Here is a 23342-nt window from a genome sequence, read left to right on the forward strand (position 1 = left end):
CCAATTCCAAAAATAGAAATTACGTCATATTGATGATACATGTCCAGTATGATTAGAATCTATGTAAAACATTCACTAGACCTCTAGTAAACATTCAAAATTGTAAATTTTTGTGTAATAATATTAGCACACTTCTCTGAATGAAATTTCAATCAATTATTACATAAATTACAATATGATCATGTTGCAAACGAAGTTACATTTTAAGTCTGTCAAGCGAGTCTGTCGTACAGTCATACTCGTAGACAAAGCGTTAAACTAGCCCGTCTCGGATGTGAACATATGGGACCACAATAATAACAATACCCAGATAACCTGCTGTACTGTAGGCTATAGCTTGTGCAGACTTACGTGGCTATGCTAGGGTTTCTCTGTATTAAATCTCATGAAATTGGAACGAAAAGCATAAAGTCACAGCCATGTCGTTCATGCGACCAAACCCGTTTACCTCGCCCGTTGGTCAGAGAATAGGTAAGCCTGCTTTTTAAAAAACTTTCAAATAGGTCTAGGTCTAGACCTCTATCTACTAGATCTAGGCTTACAAAATAATCTTATTTTCACTTCAACTTCAAGTTCAAGTCAAACTCAACGTCTCAAAGATCTAACATTAACTAATAACTAATGCCAATGTTTAATTTTAGTCTAGGTTAGACTAGAATTAGACATTGCATATATGTTAGATTTAGTCTACTCTAGGTCAGATCTAATAAACGGGATAATTCTTTAAGACTAGTCACTAGGGTCTACGTCTAGTCTCTATATTTACTATTTAGTATGTTTATTGCTGCTGCCAAAACTGTATGAATCTGTGATGGGTGTTGTGCTATGATGGGTGTTGTGTTTATAGAGGAGGCGCGGCGAGTTGGTTCAGTCAGTAAAGCGGATGACTGAAGACTGCGTTGTGTGTTAATTTAACGTGCCCTTGTTTCATAGTAGTACGCAGGCTATGTTCAGTGGAAAACACTCCGTCCCTCGGATAGGACGTTAAATGGAGGCCCTGCATGTGTACAGGAGAGGCACCACCCTTGCATGAAGAACTTTGCGCATTGAGCGCTGTACACTGAGTTTACATTAACTCCTTCATAAAAACTACAGTAGATCTGACATTAGGCTAGACCGAAAGCTTCAGTCTCTATAATCGTCGGTTGTTCCACTGAGACTACGTCTGGCTCCACTAGACCTCCGGTTATAGAGACAGAACGATCGCCTATGCCAGCCTATGTTGAACTTATTCCGCTAGATTTTAGCCGCTAGGCCCCTCCCACAAACTTGCCACGGCCGTATTGTTATGCCCCCAAAATCCCCCAAAATGTCATTTTACCTCGTTCATTTCCAATTTTAAATTAGGCCTAGGCTATAATACATCGGTTCCACTTACTAACTTCATTGATATAATCCGTTTAATGGTCCCTTTTAAGGAAATTATCGGTCAAAATCGACATCCATGTTGAAAATCTTGCAAGCCGTGTTAAACTCTCGCTGCCGTCAATCTCATCCTTTCTAGTCTACGCCGAAGGCAAAATGATTATGAAGGAAAAACTGTGATAACGCCATTACGAACGTGTAGATGGCGCACAGTTTTTCCTTCATAATCATTTTGCCTTCAGCGTAGACTAGAAGGGATGAGATTGACGGCAGCGAGAGTTAAACACGGCTTGCAAGATTTTCAACATGGATGTCGATTTTGACCGATAATTTCCTTAAAAGGGACCATTAAACGGATTATATCAATGAAGTTAGTAAGTGGAACCGATGTATTATAGCCTAGGCCTAATTTAAAATTGGAAATGAACGAGGTAAAAATACATTTTGGGGGATTTTGGGGGCATAACAATACGGCCGTGGCAAGTTTGTGGGAGGGGCCTAGCGGCTAAAATCTAGCGGAATAAGTTCAACACAGGCTGGCATAGGCAGTCGTTCAGTCTCTATAACCGGAGGTCTAGTGGAGCCAGACGTAGTCTCAGTGGAACAACCGACGATTATAGAGACTGAAGCTTTCGGTCTAACATTAGGCCTACACGATATTTCAGGAGCTAAAATGATTGAATGTGTATCAACTCCATAAACTATATTTCATTTTGTAGAACTCTAATATGATATTAGATTTCTACAAAAGCAAAACACTGATGCTTACTCCCTAGAGATAGGGGTAAATCATTCCAAAAGCATATGCCTCTGAATGACACTGAAAAGTCGACCTGCGTTGTCTTTCTATAGGTACACTCAACTTCTTACTTTCTCTTTTTTTCTAGTGTCATATTTGTGCTCTATGAAACAACAATACTGAATTAGGGACTGGGGCAATTTATCATTCAATAATTGATACATATTAACAACACAAATACATTTAGATAGTTTATGGAGTTGATACACATTCCATATTTTTAGCTCTCAAAATATTGTGTAATGATATACTGTAGTTTTTATGAAGGAGTTGTAAAAAGTACTAAGCAAGTATCTTGTAGGTTTTTATCACATTTACTGTAGACTATTATGGTACATGTTTGTGGATTGATATTTATTGTGCCACAGTCTACTGTCCATGAACGTTAAATGAATCGGTAAGTGGTATTCCCCTGTACTGCGGTAGGAGGATGATTGAGTCATATTGTGTTCACTATTATGCAGGACAATATGCTTTTGTTGAGAGTGCAGTTGCATTTGATAGTTCTCTTGGGTTGATTTTTTGAATGGAGTATGACCCTGGACAGTGTCAATGAAAGCAATGTAGCAAAAAGGATATGCTTGTGTCTTATAGGTAAAGACCAGTAATGGAAACGCCCCAATTTCAAAAAATGAAATGGAAGCTCATTACCAATCATGTGAAAGAATATGTTTTGACTAATACATGATGATAACAATTTTGCCGGGAAACCGCCTACTATTTGATATATTTGGTAAATAAGTTTATCTATTGGGATGTGAGAGATAAACGCACGTGTCGCGCATGTGTGCATAGTCCCATATACATCTTTCTGTGTACAGTGCTTGTAACTTTCCGAAGACTGGGCCAAATTTCTTATCATTTTGATGATTCCAGAACCTTTCAACCTTTTCTGATTGATTCCACAACGTTTCTTTCACAATGCAATCGCATAACTGGTCTTTATCTTTAATGTTTGTGTGATTCAATGTAGGTTCCAAAAATCTGATCTTAACTTGCAGGTCTTTATTTCTATCTCGAAGGTAAAAAAGAATATTTAATTTCAAATTGCACAAAAGAATTCTAAGTTATACTTAAATTTTTTTTTAATGGTTTTTACCGGTAATTTGGAAACTTAATTGTTCATCCTCTGAACACATTTTATTAATTTGTTGTTGTTGTTGAATTTGATGGCATTTTAATGTACACTGTACATGTACAGTACATGTGGAGAGATCTTATTCGTCATGTTACATGTACATGTAATTGGATTTTTAAGTTTTACCATATACCGGTATATTTGTACATATATATTTGTTATCATCGTGTCTTCTGCTTTTGTTTTTGGCTTTCAATAAAAACAATAAAAAACAATTAAAAAAATTCACAGATTTAAAAAAAAAAAAAAAATGTGGCAAAAAGGAAAAAGAGCTTGAAGATGGGTTGGACCCAAATTGGACCTATTAACTAATTTTATAATGCTTACTTCTTTAACAAAACTTTCTTTTAACAACTCAAATGCTTACCAGATGCTTGCCAGACAATAGCAGCTAATGTTGCAAAGTGTTGCAAATCTGTATAGATGCTATTACATGTAAAGCAGGTGAATTAGATAGTTCGTAACCAGGGGTTTTGGAGAGAAACGTGCATTGATTGAAATAAATAATTTCTTAAAGTGACTCGGTAACATTGTTGAAGGTCAATGAAAAAATTGAGTAATTTTTGTATGTAATATTACGGTACTTATTATATTCCTTCTAAGTAGTACTAATCCTATAACATGCAAAAAATCCTGAAAAAAATTCTCAAACTACAAAGATATTTATGGTTTTCTTTGAAGGTGTCACTGTGCAACGCCCCCTAACAGTAAATTCCCCCAACCATTTTTGAATTTTCCCAACCGTTTTTCCATGAAAAGACATAACACAGGCTTTTAAAAATCTTTCAACACTTAAATGTCTGGGATTGTATATACATCTGTAGAGCCAATTCACTGCTTTGTGAAGATTTAAACTCACCTAAGATATAATTAAATTGTTATAATATAGTTGGGAGAATAACGGAATCAATCAGATCAGTTTTCCCCAATTTTTATCATTAATAATGGTCTGTTTTCACTCAAACTTACAAAAAAAATCTTTATTTGTTCATCTAGCATTGAAGTCACTACCTTATGCCTGGATTACATTTGGCCTGCGATTAGTCTACAGAGCCCGTATCCTGCCCATACTCCTATTCCGGGGGGAGGGAGGGAGGGAGGGAGGGCGGGAGGGAGGGAGGGAGGGAGGGAGGGAGGGAGGGAGGGAGGGAGGGAGGGAGGGAGGGAGGGAGGGAGGGAGGGAGGGAGGGAGGGAGGGAGGGAGGGAGGGAGGGAGGGAGGGAGGGAGGGAGGGAGGGAGGGAGGGAGGGAGGGAGGGAGGGAGGGAGGGAGGGAGGGAGGGAGGGAGGGAGGGAGGGAGGGAGGGAGGGAGGGAGGGAGGGAGGGAGGGAGGGAGGGAGGGAGGGAGGGAGGGAGGGAGGGAGGGAGGGAGGGAGGGAGGGAGGGAGGGAGGGAGGGAGGGAGTTTTCCTTGATGTTGCCAGTCCTATTAATTAGATAGTGTTGATTTAGAAGTCAATATTTGCACTTTTGAGACAAATCTTAAAAAACCCAAAGTTACCAATCAAAAATGTCGAAGGGGGGGGGGGGGTGGGGACACTCCACTGCCTAATATGATGTTCATGATTGCTGTTAATCTGTTATCTATTCAATTTGTTTCCTCATTCAGAGAGGGCGACCAACGAGAGCCAGGCCTCAGAAGACTGGGGTCTGATTATGGAGATTACTGATATCATCAATGAAACAGAAGAAGGGTAAGTGAATAACAACAAATGATCAATAAGGTTGGATAAAATTCTGAAAAGATGTCATACGACAATCAACAGTTTTTTCATAATTACACGAATGTGCAATATACATGTACATGTAGCAACCTTTTTTTTTAATGGTACGTGTTACATTAGTGAATAGGACTGCGCACCTCTCTTTCCTGTGCATAGTGCATACCCATTGTTTGCATTGTCTTAGCTGTGCGCATCTGACGCGAAGGCAACCTGGATATAATAGAGAGTGCCTGACTCCAAATGATCGTAAATAGGCCTCAATTGTACCCTCAAAGATTTTAAATCACAAAAATTGCATGCATTTTGTTAGTCAATATAACATATATTTACCTCTAAATTCAGAATACCTCTCGTTAACCCTGAAAGTTGGGGCTCTGATCGGATTAGTAGAACGGAGTGACTCCCTCGCACCTTTGATTGGTATCGGCAAAAAGTATCTTCATATATATTATTTTTTTTACTGAGTAGTAGATACTAGATACACACTTTTAATTGGCAGGCGTACAGACTGTTTTTCTCTCATGAATCTCCATGAGAGAAAAATTGTATGAAATGAAGGACACCTATGTAGTCAATTGTTCTTGAAAAAAAAAAAATTAAAAAAAATGTAAGTATGAATTTTTTTTCCTAGCATGATTTCAATCAATATCACGATCAATTGGGCAAAAAGAATTTCCATCTTCGGTTTAATAAAAATTTGGAGTGGACTTTAAAAGATTATTATTATTATTATTTATTGTATCCCCCTGCAGTATGCCGGTGGGGTACTTTGGATTCAGCAGCAATACGCCGCCGCGTCATATTCTTGTGTGCGCTCTAACTGCCACATTCCTTGACGGATTTCTTTCAAATTTTGTATGGAGGTGTATCGTGGTGTAATCTCAACACCTATAACTTTTGGTGATGCTGCCCCCAGTGTTCCGTCTTTTATAGGGTAAAAGGCCATATTTTTGTGTTTGTGTGCGCTCTATAGGCCACATTTCTCAAGGGGTTTCGTTAAAATTTTGAATGAAGGTGTATCTTGGTATAATCTACAAGCCTAAAGATTTTGGTGATGCGTCCTCTAGTGTTCCGTTTCTTATAGGGTCAAAGGTCATATTCTGATCGGTGACTTGTGTGCACTCTAGTGTGCAGTCTAACTGCATCATTCCTTGACGGATTTCTTTCAAATTTTGTATGGAGGTGTATCTTGGTATAATGTACACGCCTATAACTTTAGGTGATGCTGCCCCCAGTGTTCTGTCTTCTATAGGGTCAAAAGGTCATATTTTGATAGATGTCTTTGTGGCACTCTAGTTTGCGGTCTAACTGCATCATTCCTTAAAGTTGATACACTAAGCAAATAAATGTCCCTTAATTTGTTACCTACGGCAAGTATATGTTATTTTTAAGTTTTTCAATTACTTAGTATATCACAAAAAAATTCTGTCTACTCGAAATCCTCAATTGAAATGTCGAAAATATCTGCCTCTCTTTGCATAGAAAATTAGTCACGGCGCTGGTCTACTATTTATGACCTCACGTCCGGGAAAGAGTATTCACGTACCCGGATGTTCCATAGCAAACATGTGCAGAGTGATACGATTTTCAGCATATTTTTGATTCAAAGGCTGAAAAGTCTAATAAATCATAATTCTATGTACAATTATTTACCTTCCCCTAGTACTTCATAGTATCATGTCAATTCCCCTTTTTAAAAATTATGACATATACATGCCAACAATGTGCTATTAGTCGATATTTTCACCATGTAATTTTTGTTTTGGTGTTGAAATCGGCCCAGGCACGGAGTGAACAGTAGCTGTCTACCCATGCACAGTTCATTACCATACACTACAGCGATCTCCCGATGGTTTCTTCTTCCCTTTTCCCATGTTTTTCGCCTTCCTTGGCCCTGAAGATCCTTCATCTACCAATTCTGACACCGGTAGTCAGGAGCAAGTCTTTGTTAGTTGTTTTTCTTAGCTGGCAACGTCACTTTCATTCTCTTGCAATTGCCGATTTATAAACATATAGCGCACGTACGTTCCATCACAAGCAAGCAGCGGCTTGGTCTTACCTCCCGATTCTGCTCGCTTCACGAACGTTCATGCAAGAGTCGCATCACTCGCCAAAATATTATAGAGGAAGCGCGCTTGCATGATCTCGTTCAAGTTTGATATTTTACTGGTACTGTATCCTTTTTTGAGGCAGTCACACACATCTATGATAAGTACTATCATAGTTCTAGACCTATTCGTTTTACAAAACTGCTCCTGTACCTTATCTGATGACAATATATAATGCATCCGCCTATATTCATACATGCGCGATTTAACTTTAATTCCTAAGCAGTAAACTAGTCTTAAATCTCTACCAAATAGGTGAATATGAGGATATAAAAAGAAATCAGCGACTGGAAAATGTTGCTTCGTTATTCTTCATTCAAATGAAAACAGAAAATCCATCAAATATACTCCTTGTCAACAACAAATCTAAGCTCTGACAGGATAGCGTTTACGTAGGGATATCACTGCCATTCACTCTCACTGAGCCCATGAGTCCCGTTCGTGACGTCACGGATAGAGGCCCGACTCTACGTGCACTTCCGGGTTTCAGACTTAGATATTTTGGTAGAGTTTACTCGAATAAATTCATTATTCTAAACTTGTTTTGTCGGGTGGACACCATTTGGTGTTATTATGGGGGTTAAAAGCTTTCTATTTATGTAATTATCTCAGTATTTGGGATTGTCTTAGAGTATCAACTTTAACAAATTTCTTTCAAATTTTGTGTGAAGGTGTATCTTGGTATACTTGGTATATAATCTACACACCTACAACTTTTGGTGATGCTGCCCCCAGTGTTCCGTCTTCTATAGGGTCAAAAGGTCATAGTTTGGTGGGTAGATTGCGCTCTGCAGATCATATTTCATGACGGAATTCTTTCAAATTTTGTATAGAGAAGTAGAAATGTATCTTGGTACAATCTACACTTTGGGCAAAGTTGCCTTTATTGTTCCATCTTTTATATGGTCAAAGGTCATATGTCTTTTATGAGCTCTAACTGCCACATATTTCCTGATGGATTTCTTTTAAATGTTGTATGGAGGTGTGTCTTACTACTAATACTATTTACACTTTTTTATGTGTTTGGTGATGCTGCCACCTGTGTTCCGTCTGTTATAGGGTCAAAGGTCATATTTTGGTGGTTGTCTTTTGTGCGCTCTAACTGCGCTCTAACTGCCACATTTCTTGACAGATTTCTTTGAAATTTTCTACAGAGATGCATTATACTCTAATCTACACACATATTGTTTTGATGCTGCTGCTCCTAGTCATAGACGAAAGACTTTATGCATGGCTGATTGTCAACAGAGCCATATGAATAATAGCTTGTAATCACAATATTCTGAGAACCTGTTATGGATTACAAATACAATCAAACTTGAATTTTAAAAATTACTCCATGGTAGAGGCATATTTTTTGACTGCATGCAGTTGAAGATCCATCTAGTTTTATAATATATTGATAATAATTATTGACATTATTTTAAGGTGTTGCCTTGTTGCTTTCCATTCTTGCTGCTACATGTAATTTTTTTAATGGACTTTTAAATTTATGCAGTTCACTCATAATTTATTATACTTTGATTGATAAAACAGTTTTTTTAAACATCACTTCATTGATCAAACTTGCAGAACAAAATGGCACAGGATAAAACCAAATAAGTGGTTGATGCAGGGCATAAAGAAATTTCATCTTGGACAAAAATACAGCTTAAGGAACAAATTGATACAGACAAAATTGTGTGGAAACATTTGAAGGAATTGATTTCAAAATAAAAATACTACAGTGAGTATGTAATATAATTGTAAAGAACCTACTGTATAATGATCATCATGTTTGTATCTACTGTCCTATCCTTTCTCCAGCTCCCAGTCGACTCCTTCATTGAGCTCATATATCCATTGATCCAGCTGGTATAAAGATGAAGCCGCTAATAAAATTGTTTTCATATTCATAAAGCATATCATTGCATGAAGGAAACAAGGGGTAGAGGATAGCATGGAGAGAGAGAGAGAGAGATAGAGAGAGAGAGAGAGAGGGAGAGAGAGAGAGAGAGAGAGAGAGAGAGAGGGGAGAGAGAGAGAGAGAGAGGGGGAGAGAGAGAGAGAGAGAGAGAGAGAGGGGAGGGGGAGAGAGAGAGAGAGAGAGGGGGGGGGGGAGGGGGTGAGAGAGAGAGAGAGAGAGAGAGAGAGAGAGAGAGGGAGAGGGAAAGGAAAAATAGTCAAGACAATGATTGTTTATTCATCTTGCAATATTCTATGACTCGTATTCTTTTTGTTTTTGTTTGTCTTATTACATTATATTCCATTATGTTTTTGTTTGTCCAATGGACGATTATGCCGTATTTCGTTAGTCTGCATACATGTATATCTCAACAATCCAATCACAACTCACTTACATGTCCAAAATTGAAACTTTTAATTTCTTGTATAGTTCAGACAATAATGTATTTAAAAAAAAATATTTTTTGTTTTTATCTTTCTTTTTCTTCATGTTTGTATTTAGATTGTTCATGTGGTGTTCTCCACTTTTCATGTACAGTATGCTTGCCATATTGTATAATATTGTATTTATGTTTAGCATAGGCTAGGTTTAGATCATTCCTATTTATCGTTATACTTTTTTTTTTTTTGTATTCTGTATTCTTTGTATTATTAAGCTATGTTTGTATTCTTTATTATGTTTCATTATCATGACATGTACATGTGTTGTACTCTCATACCCCAGAAGGGGGTCGAATGAGTCAATAAATTCTATACTATACTTCTTTAAAAAATGAAGGGAAAAAAAGGGTAGCCTTGTCATATCCATAGAAACCGAGATCTAAACGTGGAGTAATTGAAATAATCATTTCTATTTCTTTCTCTCCTCCCCTCTCTCTCTCTCTCTCTCTCTCTCTCTCTCTTTCTCTCTCTCTCTTTCTCATAGTGCCACATCTTCACTGATGTTAAAGGAAACCAAAACCTTCATACTAAGTTACTTTTATTGTAAAGTTTAAAATATTTGAAAAATATCAGTGAAATTTTGAACAAAATCGGGCAAGGAATAAGGAAGTAAGAGATTTTTGAAATGACTAGTCACTAGAGGGCGGTATTCAATTTGATGACATCATCTGTGGACAACTCTCCATGCCTTTTGTACATCAAATTTCATGTTTTTCCTTCCTTCTTGTGATTGAGATAATGTACTCCCCTGAAAGCAATATATAGAATGCAAAATGATATTCTACTTCACATGTTATGAAGTCGGATCAAGAACACAAATAAATACGAAGAAAACAAAAAAATTGTGAAATTTTATGTACAAAAGGCATGGAGAGTTGTTCACAGATGATGTCATCAAATTGAATACCGCCCTCTAGTGACTAGTCATTTCAAAATGCTCTAACTTTCTTATTCCTTGCCTGATTTTGTTCAAATTTCACTGATTTTATTCAAATCTTTCAAACTTTACAATAAAAGTAACTTAGTATGAAGGTTTTGGTTTCCTTTAACATGTACAATGTACAGTACACTGTATCTGTGTTGTATGCATTGTCCATTTTGTGTAATAATAGAATTGGAGAAATGGATCACTTGTTGTACTGCAGAGGTGATTTGCAGGGAAATTTATACATGAAGCATCTTGAGATATTATAAGTTTTATTGATACTGTTTGGAGTCTTGGATCTAAATGGATCATATAGCACCAGTGAATGGAAACTTGCAGTTTTGACCTGTTCAAAGACAAAGAGATGGCCTGTAATGTATTCCAGCAAGCAGATACATTTGCTTACAATTTTATCTTTATGTAACATTTTGTTGAAGGCGTGCTGGGAAAGGCCTATATATCTAGGCCTACATGTCTCCATCATATATCTTCGTAAAACTACCGGTATTCATTATTTTCTCTAATGTATCTGATTCCATCAGCTTTTGACAGTCTTGAACTGGATGATGCTCTGCCACAAGAGATGGTGCAGGAGATCTTATGTTTCAGGTTGTCCGTCCGTTCGTCCATCCATCAGTCCCGCATTTCATTACTGCCATATCTTGAAAACCATTGGACAGATTTTCTTTAAATTTGGATAGAGTATGCATGGGCATGCAAGGATGAACTGAATAGACTTTGGATGGAAGAGGTCAAAGATCAAGGTCACAGTGTCCTATTTTGTTTGGGTATAATACCAGAAAATACCTTGTTACCTTGATAACTTTAAAAATGTTAAAGCAATTCCAACCAAACTGTTATATTATTTGCATGAGCATTGCAAGGATAAAGTGACTGGATTTTGGAGTGGAAGAGGTTATAGGTCAAAGGTCACAGGAGCGTAAAAGTGTTAAAAATTACCAGAAAATATCCTGTTACCTTGATAATGTGAAAAGCAATGAAGCCATTCAAACAAAACTTCAATGAGGTATTTGTGAACATGCATGCAAGGATGAATTGTGAAGATATTGGATGGAAGAGGTCAAAGGTCACAGGGTCATAAAAGTGTTCATTAATACCAGAAAAAAACTTTAATGCTGTCAGTGATAATTTAATACAAAGTGAACCAGCGTCACTGGGCTCAATTATTTAAAACATTCTCCTACATAAGAAATTAAATCAAAAGCATTTGGGTCCTTGAGATCAGATGGAAAAGGTCACATGATTATTCATGAATGAATTTGCATACATTGTACATGAAGGTGGAGGCATATATTAGAGACGCAGTCTTCTTCATCTTTTTGTTTTGTTTACCGGTAATGAAGTTTATGTTTCTTCTTTATGTATTTCTTCTTACAGTGCCAAAGATGCTGTAAAAGCCCTGAAGAAGAGATTATTTGGGAATAAGAAGTGGAAAGAAGTTATCTTCAGTCTAACGGTAAGTAACCTCAAACAACAAACAATGTGTATTTATTTATTTTCTGTATAATGTAGTTTACGATTTAGGCCTACTTTTGATCCAGAATGTTCTGAATTACAAATTGTACATGAGCAAAAGTTATTTTGTAGTTACAGATTAGTTAATTTAATTACTCATTATTCCTAAGTTTCATTTGAAGTGTTCACAGTTGACACTTGTACAAGCATTGCTTTTTAGTGGACCCCTCTGTTTCCAACATGTATTTTTAATTGTTTTTTAAATGCTTATAATTGATTTGTAATGTTTTGTTGAAAACATGAATAAATTTGAAATTGAAATTGAAATTGAAAAAGTTACTGGAAAATTTGAGTCCCTTTCTTGCAGTGTGACGTACATTGTGCTGCTTATGAATAAGAGTGATTTAAATCTGTCTATCTGGGCAATGCAGAATGAAATGTATCATCATTTTTGTTATGTACAATTTGGCAGTTTCATTTTGATTTTTTTTATAATTTTCATTCACACTTTTTCATTTTATATACTTTTTTTTTTTAATACAATAGAGTGGCAAATTCAAATACTTGCTTTCAATTTGAGGAAAGATAGCTGATTCATACCTGTAGAAAACTCTATACTGTTATGGGTTGAGTCAAATCTACCCCTTGACCGTTATACTAATAATAATAATAATGGTGGCTTCTTATATAGCGCACATGTCCGTCACGTTGTGACGCTCCTGGCGCTGCCCCGATTATTACCCTGGCTAGAATCCAGAAAGTCCTTCCACTTGTTTTTGTCTCGCCTGCGTAGGAAAAAGCGAGACATAGGCGCCGCTTTTCCAGTGGCGGCGGCAGCGGCGACGGCTTCAACATCAAAAACTTAACCTAAGGTTAAGTTTTTGAATTGTTAGTATAATTTTGAAAGTATAAGTTCTCATTCAATGAAACTTGGACTAAATGGTTTAAAAGTATTCCCAATCATGTGAGCAGAATTTCAGGTCACAAAACCAAGGTCAAAGGTCATTTCAGGTCAACAGACTTAGACTATGTTGTGGCATCATCATCGAAAACTTAACCTCAGGTTAAGTTTTGAATTTTGAATATAATTTTGAAAGTATAAGTTCTTATTCAATAAAATTCACACAAGGGTTATCAAGTATCCCCAATCATATGAGTACAATTTCAGGTCACTAAGTTAAGGTCAAAGGTCATATCAGGTCAACAAACTTAGACTCTTTTGTGGCATTAACATCAAGATTTTGAATTTTTAGCATAATTTCAAAAGTGTTTGTTCAGATTCAATGAAACTTGTACACAAGGGTCATCAAGTATTACAAATCTTACGACACAAATTCCAGGTCACAAAGTCAAGGTCAAAGGTCTTTTTAGGTCACTATGTGAGGATTATTATTTTTTTTTTCATATTGCATTAAAGTTATTAATCTTGGTACAAATTATAGTAAATAATTCTTCTGATCACTCTTGGTCAATATTCACTTAAAAATGCTGATTAGCCTACAAGTATATTCAGAGGATTTCATTGGGGGGGGGGGGGGCTGCTAATGGGCCACCCTGCCTATGAATAATGTCCCGACAAACCGAGCAAGACATCCACAAGATTAAAGTAAATGTTATCAAATTATGGTTTAGATCGTGCTGCTTTAGAAACTGTTGATATTATCTTACAGCACATGCATACATGTATGAGTTGCCCTTCCAATCCTGACGTAGGCTTACAAGTCTCTATCTCCAAAGTAATATGATCTCTATATTTCATATGGAGTGTGAGTCATATGTTTGCACTTCCTGCTGCTAGAGATGACAATTTGATAATCTCCTTAAATGTCTTACGAAGAAGATTATTCATTTCAATGTGAGAGAGGCAAATATATATGTATACATGTACATGTTACCATTAGGGCAATTTGGCCGTGAATTATGATTACATAGGGGTAATTCCATAAATTAAGGACCCACTTTGTGACATTTTTGGTGTCTCTGTTACATGAGAACCCACACATATTTGTGGCTCTGAGTAACGACTTAGATAGTGGAGTGAGATTGTAAAGTGATTTCCAAGCATAATATTGCATCCTCATACCTAGAGTCACTGAACAATCATACTCCAATATTTAAGTCTTTACTCAGAGCCCGGCCCCCCCCCCCACTCCGAGAACGAACGGACCCCATGCGTGTTACCAAAATGTCCGGTAAAGGGGTACTTTTCGTGCGACAAAGTCCGGCCCGAGAATTGTAAAAAAAGGGGTTTATTAACTTTTCACCCGGAGATTTCTTTAAAAAGGGGGTGTTTTTTCTTTTTTTCTCTCATCTCTTTGGACTCCTGAAAAATTATTCCAAATTTAGGGGGTACATTGAGCATTTTTCATGATTTAGGGGGGTCTCTGAGGCAGGAAAAGGCCGCGAAAGGGGGTTTGGAAATGTTGGCAGTCCTCAGATAGGGGGTGCTTTCAAAAAGAGGGAACAAGCATATGTGTACCCTAAATAACACTGAGTGGGGGGGGGGGGGGGGGGGGGGACTCAGAGCCACAAATACGTGTGGGTTCCTTATGTAACAGGGACACCAAAAATGTCACAAAGTGGGTCACTAATTTATGGAATTACCCACATACCAGTACTTCCTCATTAGATTAAAAATAACATACATGTAGCAATAACATTCACACACATTTAGATATATCTGCTCCAAGGCACAATACTGGCAAGTGAGCTATTCCAGGGAATAATTTTCCTCAAATTTTTTGATTAGCAATTTCAGCCGATGGATAAATATTTCAAATGAAATTCTGTACATTTCTATGGAAGAAAACTGCTACACAAAAGATATTTTGTATAGCAGTCATGCAAAAATGCATAGCAAATTGCGATGCGATACCAGGAAAATTATTCCCTGTATTCAGGTTTTGTCTCTATAGAGAACTATACTTGAGCTATACTGTTAACATGTGTGAGTTCTGTACCTGTGTGTTCATTATCCTATTACTGTTAGTTCTTTGTGTCAAAGTTTTGTGAAAGTGTTTGAGTACCGTAATAGTGGTTTATTCACATGAACTTAGATCAAGAGGTTGGGGATTCATTTCCCTACCTGGCACTAATGTCCTTTGGCAAGTCATCAATCAACATTTGCCACTTTAAAACCAGGTGTAGTGATTGGATAGCTGGTAGGAATATATTCCTTGAATGGTGTGAGTACCAAGCTAGGGTAGCTTTAGCTCAAGCTGGTTGCTGGTGTAATATGTGAGTGGCAAGAGTATATCATGCATTGTGGATATGAAATGTTGTCCAAGAATCTGCTATTAGTACTTTTCTTCTTCTCTTCCTTTTCTTTGTTCTTCTTCTTCTTATCCTTCTCTTCGTCTTCCCCCTCCTCTTTCTCCTTCCCCTTTCCCTCCTCTTCTCCTTCCCCTCCCCTTCTCCTACTCCTCCTTCATCTCATCGTAATTATCATCTTTATCATCATTATTAGAAGTAAGATCTTGCTTTTGAAAGATAGCATTTATTTAGCTGTCTGTGATACATTCTTTTCTTCCAGATTCTGGAAACATGTGTGAAGAACTGTCAGCATCGCTTCCATGTACCGATCTGTAAGCAAGAGTTCTGCAAGGAATTGGTTAAAGTCATTCAACCCAACCTGAATCCACCAACTATTGTACAGGTATATAAGCAACAAGATTGTGTTGATAAGGTCCTCTGACATACATTTATGCTCCAGTGAACATTTCTCTAGGCCTTATTTCATTGAAAAACCAGGGTTAGGGTAAGTATGCACATAGGTTTTACATGTAGGTTAGGTTTAAGGTTACTTTTGGTTATGGATGAGGCAGTGTTCTGCAAATGGATCGTCGTCTGGCTCTCATGACACTCATTACTTGTGTTGGTTCAAGTCCCGCACTGAGCAGACAAAAATCCCCTCGGACTAGAATGTTAGCTGGAGGCCCTAGGAGAGTCACACCTTAAGCATGTATAATAATATGCTACACTTCGCTTAGGGAGTAGTTGTAAACCTGGCGTTTAGTGTGCCTGCATACACAACTGGTAATCTACATACATGCAGTTCTTAGTGAAATAGGCAGCATAGCCCTTTGAAGACTTACAGAAGAAGAAGTATAGTGTCTGGTCCATTGTTGAAGTTAGGAATGCAGCTTGTGCAGGATATTGACTGCAGAGCAAGGTGTACAAACCTTTAATCAGGTTTTCATCATAGCTTCTACACAAGGCTTAATTGGGTTTGTTCAATGAAAACAGATTCCCTTAACTCTTGCATAAGTATTAGAAATATGTCCAGGTATTTGCAAACCATTACAAGTCTGCACATTCCAAATATATCATCCACAGTGGATGGCTATAAAGTAAGACATGTGTTTGGACTAAGAGAGTCTATGCTGTACTTCTTGTAATAGAAACAAGTATACCATATTTGCCGGCGATAAGGCCGCAGCGCCGCATGGGCCGCACCTCTAACTTCAACATTTCGTAGAGGAAAAAAAAAAAACGAAAGGAAAAAAAAAACAACGGACTAAACAAAAATAATAATTATTTTCTCGTAGAACACTATTTTTTCTGCAAACTGATACCAAATTCATCAACATTTTTTTAAAGGGCCCATGACATCGAAATACAAGTGTATTCCTGTTAGTGTGCAGTCCCGCATACATCTCATATTTTGATATGTAAACTTCTGAATTTGTTTCATAGATTTTTAAATATTTGTTTAAATATTTGTTTTTCAAACTTGCTAAGCTCCAATTCAAAAACCTCCAGATCTCATTCCCCTTGTGACATCATCTGTCAGTCATCAATGAGCTAACTTGAGAAAGTGGTATACATGTATCTTTGCCGAAGTCGACCACCTGTTACAATACGTAATACAATAGCAACATACAAGTTTAGCTCAAGCTGGTTGCTGGTGTAATATGTGAGTATATCATGCATTGTGGATATGAAATGTTGTCCAAGAATCTGCTATTAGTACTTTTCTTCTTCTCTTCCTTTTCTTTGTTCTCCTTCTTCTGACTGACAGATAATGTCACAAGGGGAATGAGATCTGGAGGTTTTTTTTGGGGGGGGGGGGGGGAGCTTAGCAAGTTTGAAAAACAAATATTTCAAAATATATTTAAAAATCTATGAAACAAATTCAAAAGTTTACATATCAAAATATGAGATGTATGCAGTACTGCACACCAACAGGAATACATTTGTATTTCAATGTCATGGGCCCTTTAAATTTACAGGGCCCATGATGTCATGTCATGTCATGATGTCATGGGCCCTTTAAATTTACAGGAAGTTTACCTAAAAAATGATTGTAATTTAGCTAATTTTCATCAATTTTTAAGCTATGGTAGTACTGTATCGCATGCAGATTTGGTATCCGATATATACCCCTACCACAATGTACGGTGTAATGCAAAATTGCGACCTCGGCTGGATGCGCAGTTGCGTTGTGCGGCAGCTCGGTAACGGTCCCCTGTTTTACTTTTTAGCGATGCAATGGCACAAACAATAGATCTAGATCTACTGGTAGAATTTGTTTGAACAATCAGTTATGAAGATTATTTTCATCTTTACAATGCAACATAAAATTGTCGGTAAGATGCAGAGCTACTATGTATCACGCATTAGGCGTGACATCACGCATTTCGAGGGTCTGAAAATGCTCTTACGCACGACGTGCGCGCTAGATTTTGAAAAACGCTATACCTTATACGTGTGTTATACTTTCGCACGCGCGCTTGCGCGCCGAATCATGAAAATGTCACGCATTGCCGATCTTTGAACTCGGCATCTCTGAAGATGTGTGGAGTTATTCTAGGAATGTCCTGTACCATTGTACATTAATGGTATAGTCATTGTAGTCCCATATGTATGATTTTACGTGCTGTTTTGACCAGCGACTTTTGACTGTAGTTGAGCATAGGCCGCACCCAGACTTTTTGATATTTTCTCTTCCAAAAATACTGCGGCCTTTACGCTGGCAAATACGGTAGTCATTTTTATAAAATGTTATTCCTATGCAAGATATTTCGTGTCCAATTAAAGAATAAAACCATGCAGCCCAAAGAAAAATGTCAAGACTTAGAAGTTCACTCATTTAATATAAGAATTTGACAAATGATAAACACTTGGTAGAACAGAAGTAGGTCTGGCAAAATACCTGATACATGAATTTTCTGTATGATGTTTGTAGGAGAAGATTCTGGGTTTAATTCAGTCTTGGGCCGACGCCTTCAAGAACGACCCCACCCTGCAAGGCGTGGTCAAGGTGTACGAGGAACTGAAGAGCAAGTCCATTGAATTCCCTCCAATGGACTTGGATGCACTGTCCCCCATCAGGACCCCATTGAGAGTCACACCAGAGGTAGACCCTGCTATGAATAGACCAGCTCCTACCAGACAGGTATTGACATTCAGATGTGGCCTAATCCTTTCCCTTACTTTACACTCCCCTCCCCCTCCCCCACCCACAATTTATATTAATGCCAGCCAAACCAATTTGTCCCATTTGCCACATATATATAAAGGTTTTAGCAGGTGGGGACTTTCTTTTTTATTTAAAGTGTATACCAATCACCTGCAATAATAAGTCTGTTTATTGCTAGAATGTACAAAATCAACCTTTAAAAAATCTTTACCCGGCTATATAGGTTTCAGGAGTATGAAGTATATATTAAAAGGATACCATGAAACCTTTGCATGGAACCTTTGCATGGAATATGGGTTCTGTAAGGCACCCTGTTCTCTGTAAGTGTGACATCAACTGGTCTTCTCAACAAGTGATTTTTATGTTTACTGAGAGTGTACTTAAAACTGCAATATTTCTCTGTACTGAGTAATATTTGAACCTCCTATTCTGAATACAATATAGCAACATGGACTCTCTTACAATTTCACATCAAGATAATATTTGTTGTTGGCGGTTGATTGCTACACTTTAACGATTGGGTTACCTTAGAGCACATGTTTATTGATGTAAGGCCCCTGTACGTTCTTAATCAAGTTTCTTCAGATTCAATCAATGTACAATGAATGTGATAATACTAATAATGATGATGATGATAACAACATAAACACAACAGCAATAACAACAACAACAACATCATAAAGAACAATAATTATATGTAGTAGAAGTAGTAACAGTAGCTGTTGTTCTCATTCCATCTTTATTTCCTACCCCGACATCAATTTGGTCCCATTCCCCAATATCCATTCTAATTTCAGCCAACACAGCCTATACCTGGACCTGGACCTGTTCATGTTCCTGCCCAAGTACCCCCTCAGCAGCAGCAGCAGCAGCAGCAGCAGCAGGGACCAATGACCTTCTCAGCAGATCACATGACCAAGCTCAGGAGGGAACTAGACCTGGTCCTGGGTAATGTCAGGGTCATGTCTGAGATGCTGACTGAAATGCAACCAGGACAGGAGAATCCAGATGATCTTGACTTGCTCCAGGTTTGTATTTAAACAAATGAGAATATTAATTAGGATAATAATTATGGACAAACATAGAATTATACAAAAAAGTAATCACTCAAAATATCCTCCAAAATTATAATTTCACAATATCTGCATGATTTGTTTTCTTATGCAGTTATCGATGAGGGTCCATTCAATCCAATGGCACTATAAATATTGACAATATATATATGCTTGAGTGAGCACTGGCTAAGTTTGAAACACTCACGACAATGTGAACCATCAGTTTAACTTTTACCTTACATCTGCAGTCATCCAAACCTTTCCTCTCCAGACACAAATACACACTCACACTAGCGCAGGCATTCACATGGACATAACATTGCAGATTATTGTCTTTTTGGCACTGAATTTCAATTTTTGTCATTAGTATTTTGACAGAATGCAATGTAGATCAGAAGATGTACATGAATTGTTCAATTATCATAAAAGATAGATAAAAACTAATTTTCAAACATCTCTTCTGTCTATATTTATGACACATTGCTGTCCGAAACATGTGAAAAACATGCAGTGCAATATATGTTAATATCAAGAAAACAAAGCATTACCTATGTCATTGAATATGTTTCATTTCCTAAACACCTTATTTTGGGGGCCTTGTGATTTTTTAAGATGAATTAGAAATTTAGAGAAGAATACATAAATGTTAAGATCTCTTGCTGTCCATTCATTCAATCATTCCAACACTATCCAGACAAAAATGAGTAGGTACCGGTACTGATGCAGATGATCTGTGCTGGGAAGACATCACCTACAATGATGAAGGTGGTGGTGATTGGGAAGAACTTGGTTAAACCTGTAATATGGGGGTCCGAAAATGAGCTGCCCAGTTACATTGACAGAACCCCTGTCTTGGAAAGATGCCACTTAATCAGACAACAATAAGTCTGTCAAGTCCATCACTCAATCAGTCAATCAATAGATTAGTCGTCAATCAGTCATTCAGTTAATTAATCAATCATTCAATCCAAACTTTTCCACTCTTGAATCGTCTGTCATACAGGAACTGAACCAAACCTGTCGTACAATGCAGAAGAGGGTTGTTACACTTTTATCAGAGGTCACTCATGAAGAGGTCACAGGTAGGTCATTCAAGTAGAAATTTTTTTGTTGTTGTTTTACTGAATATTTTTCTTCTTTTAACAGAGAACAGAATGAAGTTTAGAAGAAAAAAGATGAGTAAGAAATCGTTGTTTATACTACACACATGATTTCAAGGGCGAGTCATGTAGAAGAAAGTTATTATTTGAAAACCATTTGAATAGTACAAATACCTGACGTACATGTATACACATCTAACCGCCCACGCCACGCCGTCTTCTATTATAATGAAATAGTAGAATCGAGCTCTGAGTGAAATCAGGTTTTTGTATTGGTCCTCTAGCTATGACTTCCACTCGGGGGAGGGGTTAGTTCAAATAAACCACCGATTTAAAATAAAGTCAAAGAATAAGAGCGCTGGGACACAATATAGTATTTAAGGTGTCATATATGTTTATTTACCAATCACTGACTTGTATCAACTATTCTTCTAACAGTATTTATTATCAAACAATGTCGTGAAAATAGTATCAATAATCCAGAAGATCTCTGTCTTCTCTTCAACATATATTTATATCAAAATACACCTTAAGCTAAAATATAGTTTAAAAGCCTTAACTTGTTGGTCTAAAATAAATGGGACATTAAGGGATGGGAAGAGGGAGGTTAGTTAGAAATTGTTAGTACCGTGGCCACTTACATACAGCGCGGTAGACTGTTCGCGAATCAAATGGATGTACTGATGAGACGAGATGAAGAGATGGACAACAATGCTACGGGTGTGGGGACAGGAAGATGACGACGTCGGAGACGGGAATCTAATCGGGAACACGGTTGCGGGATCAGGACGACAAGATACACAGCAGAAGCACAGGCTCAAATTCAGGAACTCAGGATCAAAATCAGGAACACAGCATCAAATTGGCATAGGGTTAATGGTACCTATTTGCCGACGTATCTGCACTCAATGTTCCTCCTATCAATGTTCCTCCTTATCAATCAGTTCCTGACATTTTCAAGTTAAGTTCCCTCAAAGTATGTTGTATAATTTAAGTTGAATATTCCTGACTTGGTGATTGAAGTGACTTGGCTTTCTTGAACGATTCTGGAACAACGCTGTACTTCGATAACTTTGTGAGTCCAGAACTTGTTGATTTTCACCTTCAGCAATTAGTTGTTAGTTCAGGGACAGCTTGAGGGAGATTGGAGGACAGGGGTACAGGTAGAGGAGACCAAAGTCAGGGTGGAGCCAAGTGAGCAAAACATTCATGCAAACTACTTTTATACCTCATTAAACATTCATACTCGACTTTTCCTCCGATCATCTTATTGGTCATTACTTTAAAAAGGGGGAAGGGGTCTAATCTAAAGCTCTACTCTTATTGGTTCAAGGTCACCACTCATGGCCAAAGACACAGTCCTATGAGGTGTTCTTCAAAGAATATGTTTCAAAGAATAGTCACAAAGCATGAATGACCACAAAGAGCCCGTCTGATATCTAAATCCCCTTTCATGGAACTTAATCTCTATTATTACAGATTTATGAATGGCACTAAAGTCTAGTACACTAGTATTCAGTATTGTATCGAACAGGATATGGATTTATACTGTGAATGGCAATAGGGTCATAAAGGCTATATCCCAGTGTGGGAACAGGATAGCTTCAATAGATAGCTTCAACTAGACATGCCAGCACATTTTATAAATACATCTATAACAAATTAAGACAAAGAAAGATACAGCAGAAAGAGACAAAGATAAAGATAGAGAGAGAGAGAGAGAGAGAGAGAGAGAGAATACAGCAAGAAGAGAAAAGGACTACATGAGCAATATTCCACCATGTTACACACATATTGTAGCTGTTAATAGTTCTGTTTTCTCTTGACTCTGTATTTTTTCAGGAGAGTTACTGAGAGTGAACGATGACCTGAACAATATGTTTGTCCGCTTCGACCGCTACGAGCGCTATCGCCAGTCCCAGGCACAGAGTACCCAACCATCTCAAGCCCCCTCTACCATGCCTGCCATGCCAGCAGTATACCCTGCTGCCGCTCCGATAACAGTGAGTTGATCAACTTCAAATTACAAGGGATTAAATCGACCTTGCCCTTGGAGCTGCCCATATTGCCCCTGTAGGTAGCTCCCCAATTAACCCACAGATTATTGCTACAGTCTGTATATAAGGACCATATTTTCTGTCTCCCTTGCATAGCGTTTATCATTGAAGGAACCTGTACATTAAGACCACCTGCTAATAAAGACTACTTTTCTTGTCTCCCTTGAGCAGTCTTTATATACAGGTTTCACAAGATTCAAAATTTCTGAATTGCATTTTGTTGTGTGATATTTGACATGATGCAAAATTCAAATGTGCCACTTGACATTTCTCATAGAAATAATTTTTGTGGAAGAAGTTTGAAAAGGTCCTCTTTGGAGGGAAAATCTTTTGAGGAGTTGTCTTGATGCACCAAAAAAGGATTAATTACTCTCCTAAACTACAGTGAAGGTTGTCCTATTGTTGAAAAAGTAGGAGAATATGTCTACAAAAAGTGACCCATTATATTGCAACCAGGCGGTATTTCTGTACAGATTTTAAGATAATCTTGTCATGGCCATTAGAGTCATTGACTGTTGGAAGTTATTATATGTACAGGCATTGAACTTGTCTTGGGCTATGATACAGAAACAATTTATTGCATTTTGAATAGGAGCAATGGTCCTTCTCATTCTGAATAAAAACCTGCATATAGTGTCACCCGTACACTTTAACGAACGTGTAATGTGACCAGGGAGTTTAGAACCTTCTCGTTCGGGAAATCGGGAATGAGACCGGCTCATAAGTTAAGTCCCTTCTATTCTGTATTTGGCAAAGATGTGCAAAAGTTTTATCTTTAATAAATATCTCA

The 23342-nt window shown here is 37.6% G+C and overlaps 1 protein-coding gene across 1 annotated transcript in view; it reads left to right on the plus strand.

Annotated features, from left to right (window-relative positions):
- The first annotated feature begins 214 nt into the window (after nt 1–214).
- Nucleotides 215–23342, plus strand: part of LOC100888559 (TOM1-like protein 2) — a 37969-nt gene continuing 14841 nt past the window's right edge. Inside the window, 8 exon segments of the mRNA XM_030984499.1 lie at nt 215–471; nt 4911–4995; nt 11842–11920; nt 15452–15574; nt 18107–18316; nt 19138–19368; nt 20399–20477; nt 22338–22498. Of these exon segments, the coding sequence (XP_030840359.1) occupies nt 420–471; nt 4911–4995; nt 11842–11920; nt 15452–15574; nt 18107–18316; nt 19138–19368; nt 20399–20477; nt 22338–22498 (1020 nt within the window). The 5' untranslated portion in view covers nt 215–419.

The sequence above is a fragment of the Strongylocentrotus purpuratus genome, unplaced genomic scaffold (assembly GCF_000002235.5).
Source record: "Strongylocentrotus purpuratus isolate Spur 01 unplaced genomic scaffold, Spur_5.0 spur5_scaffold_14, whole genome shotgun sequence".
Lineage (NCBI taxonomy): Eukaryota > Metazoa > Echinodermata > Echinoidea > Camarodonta > Strongylocentrotidae > Strongylocentrotus > Strongylocentrotus purpuratus.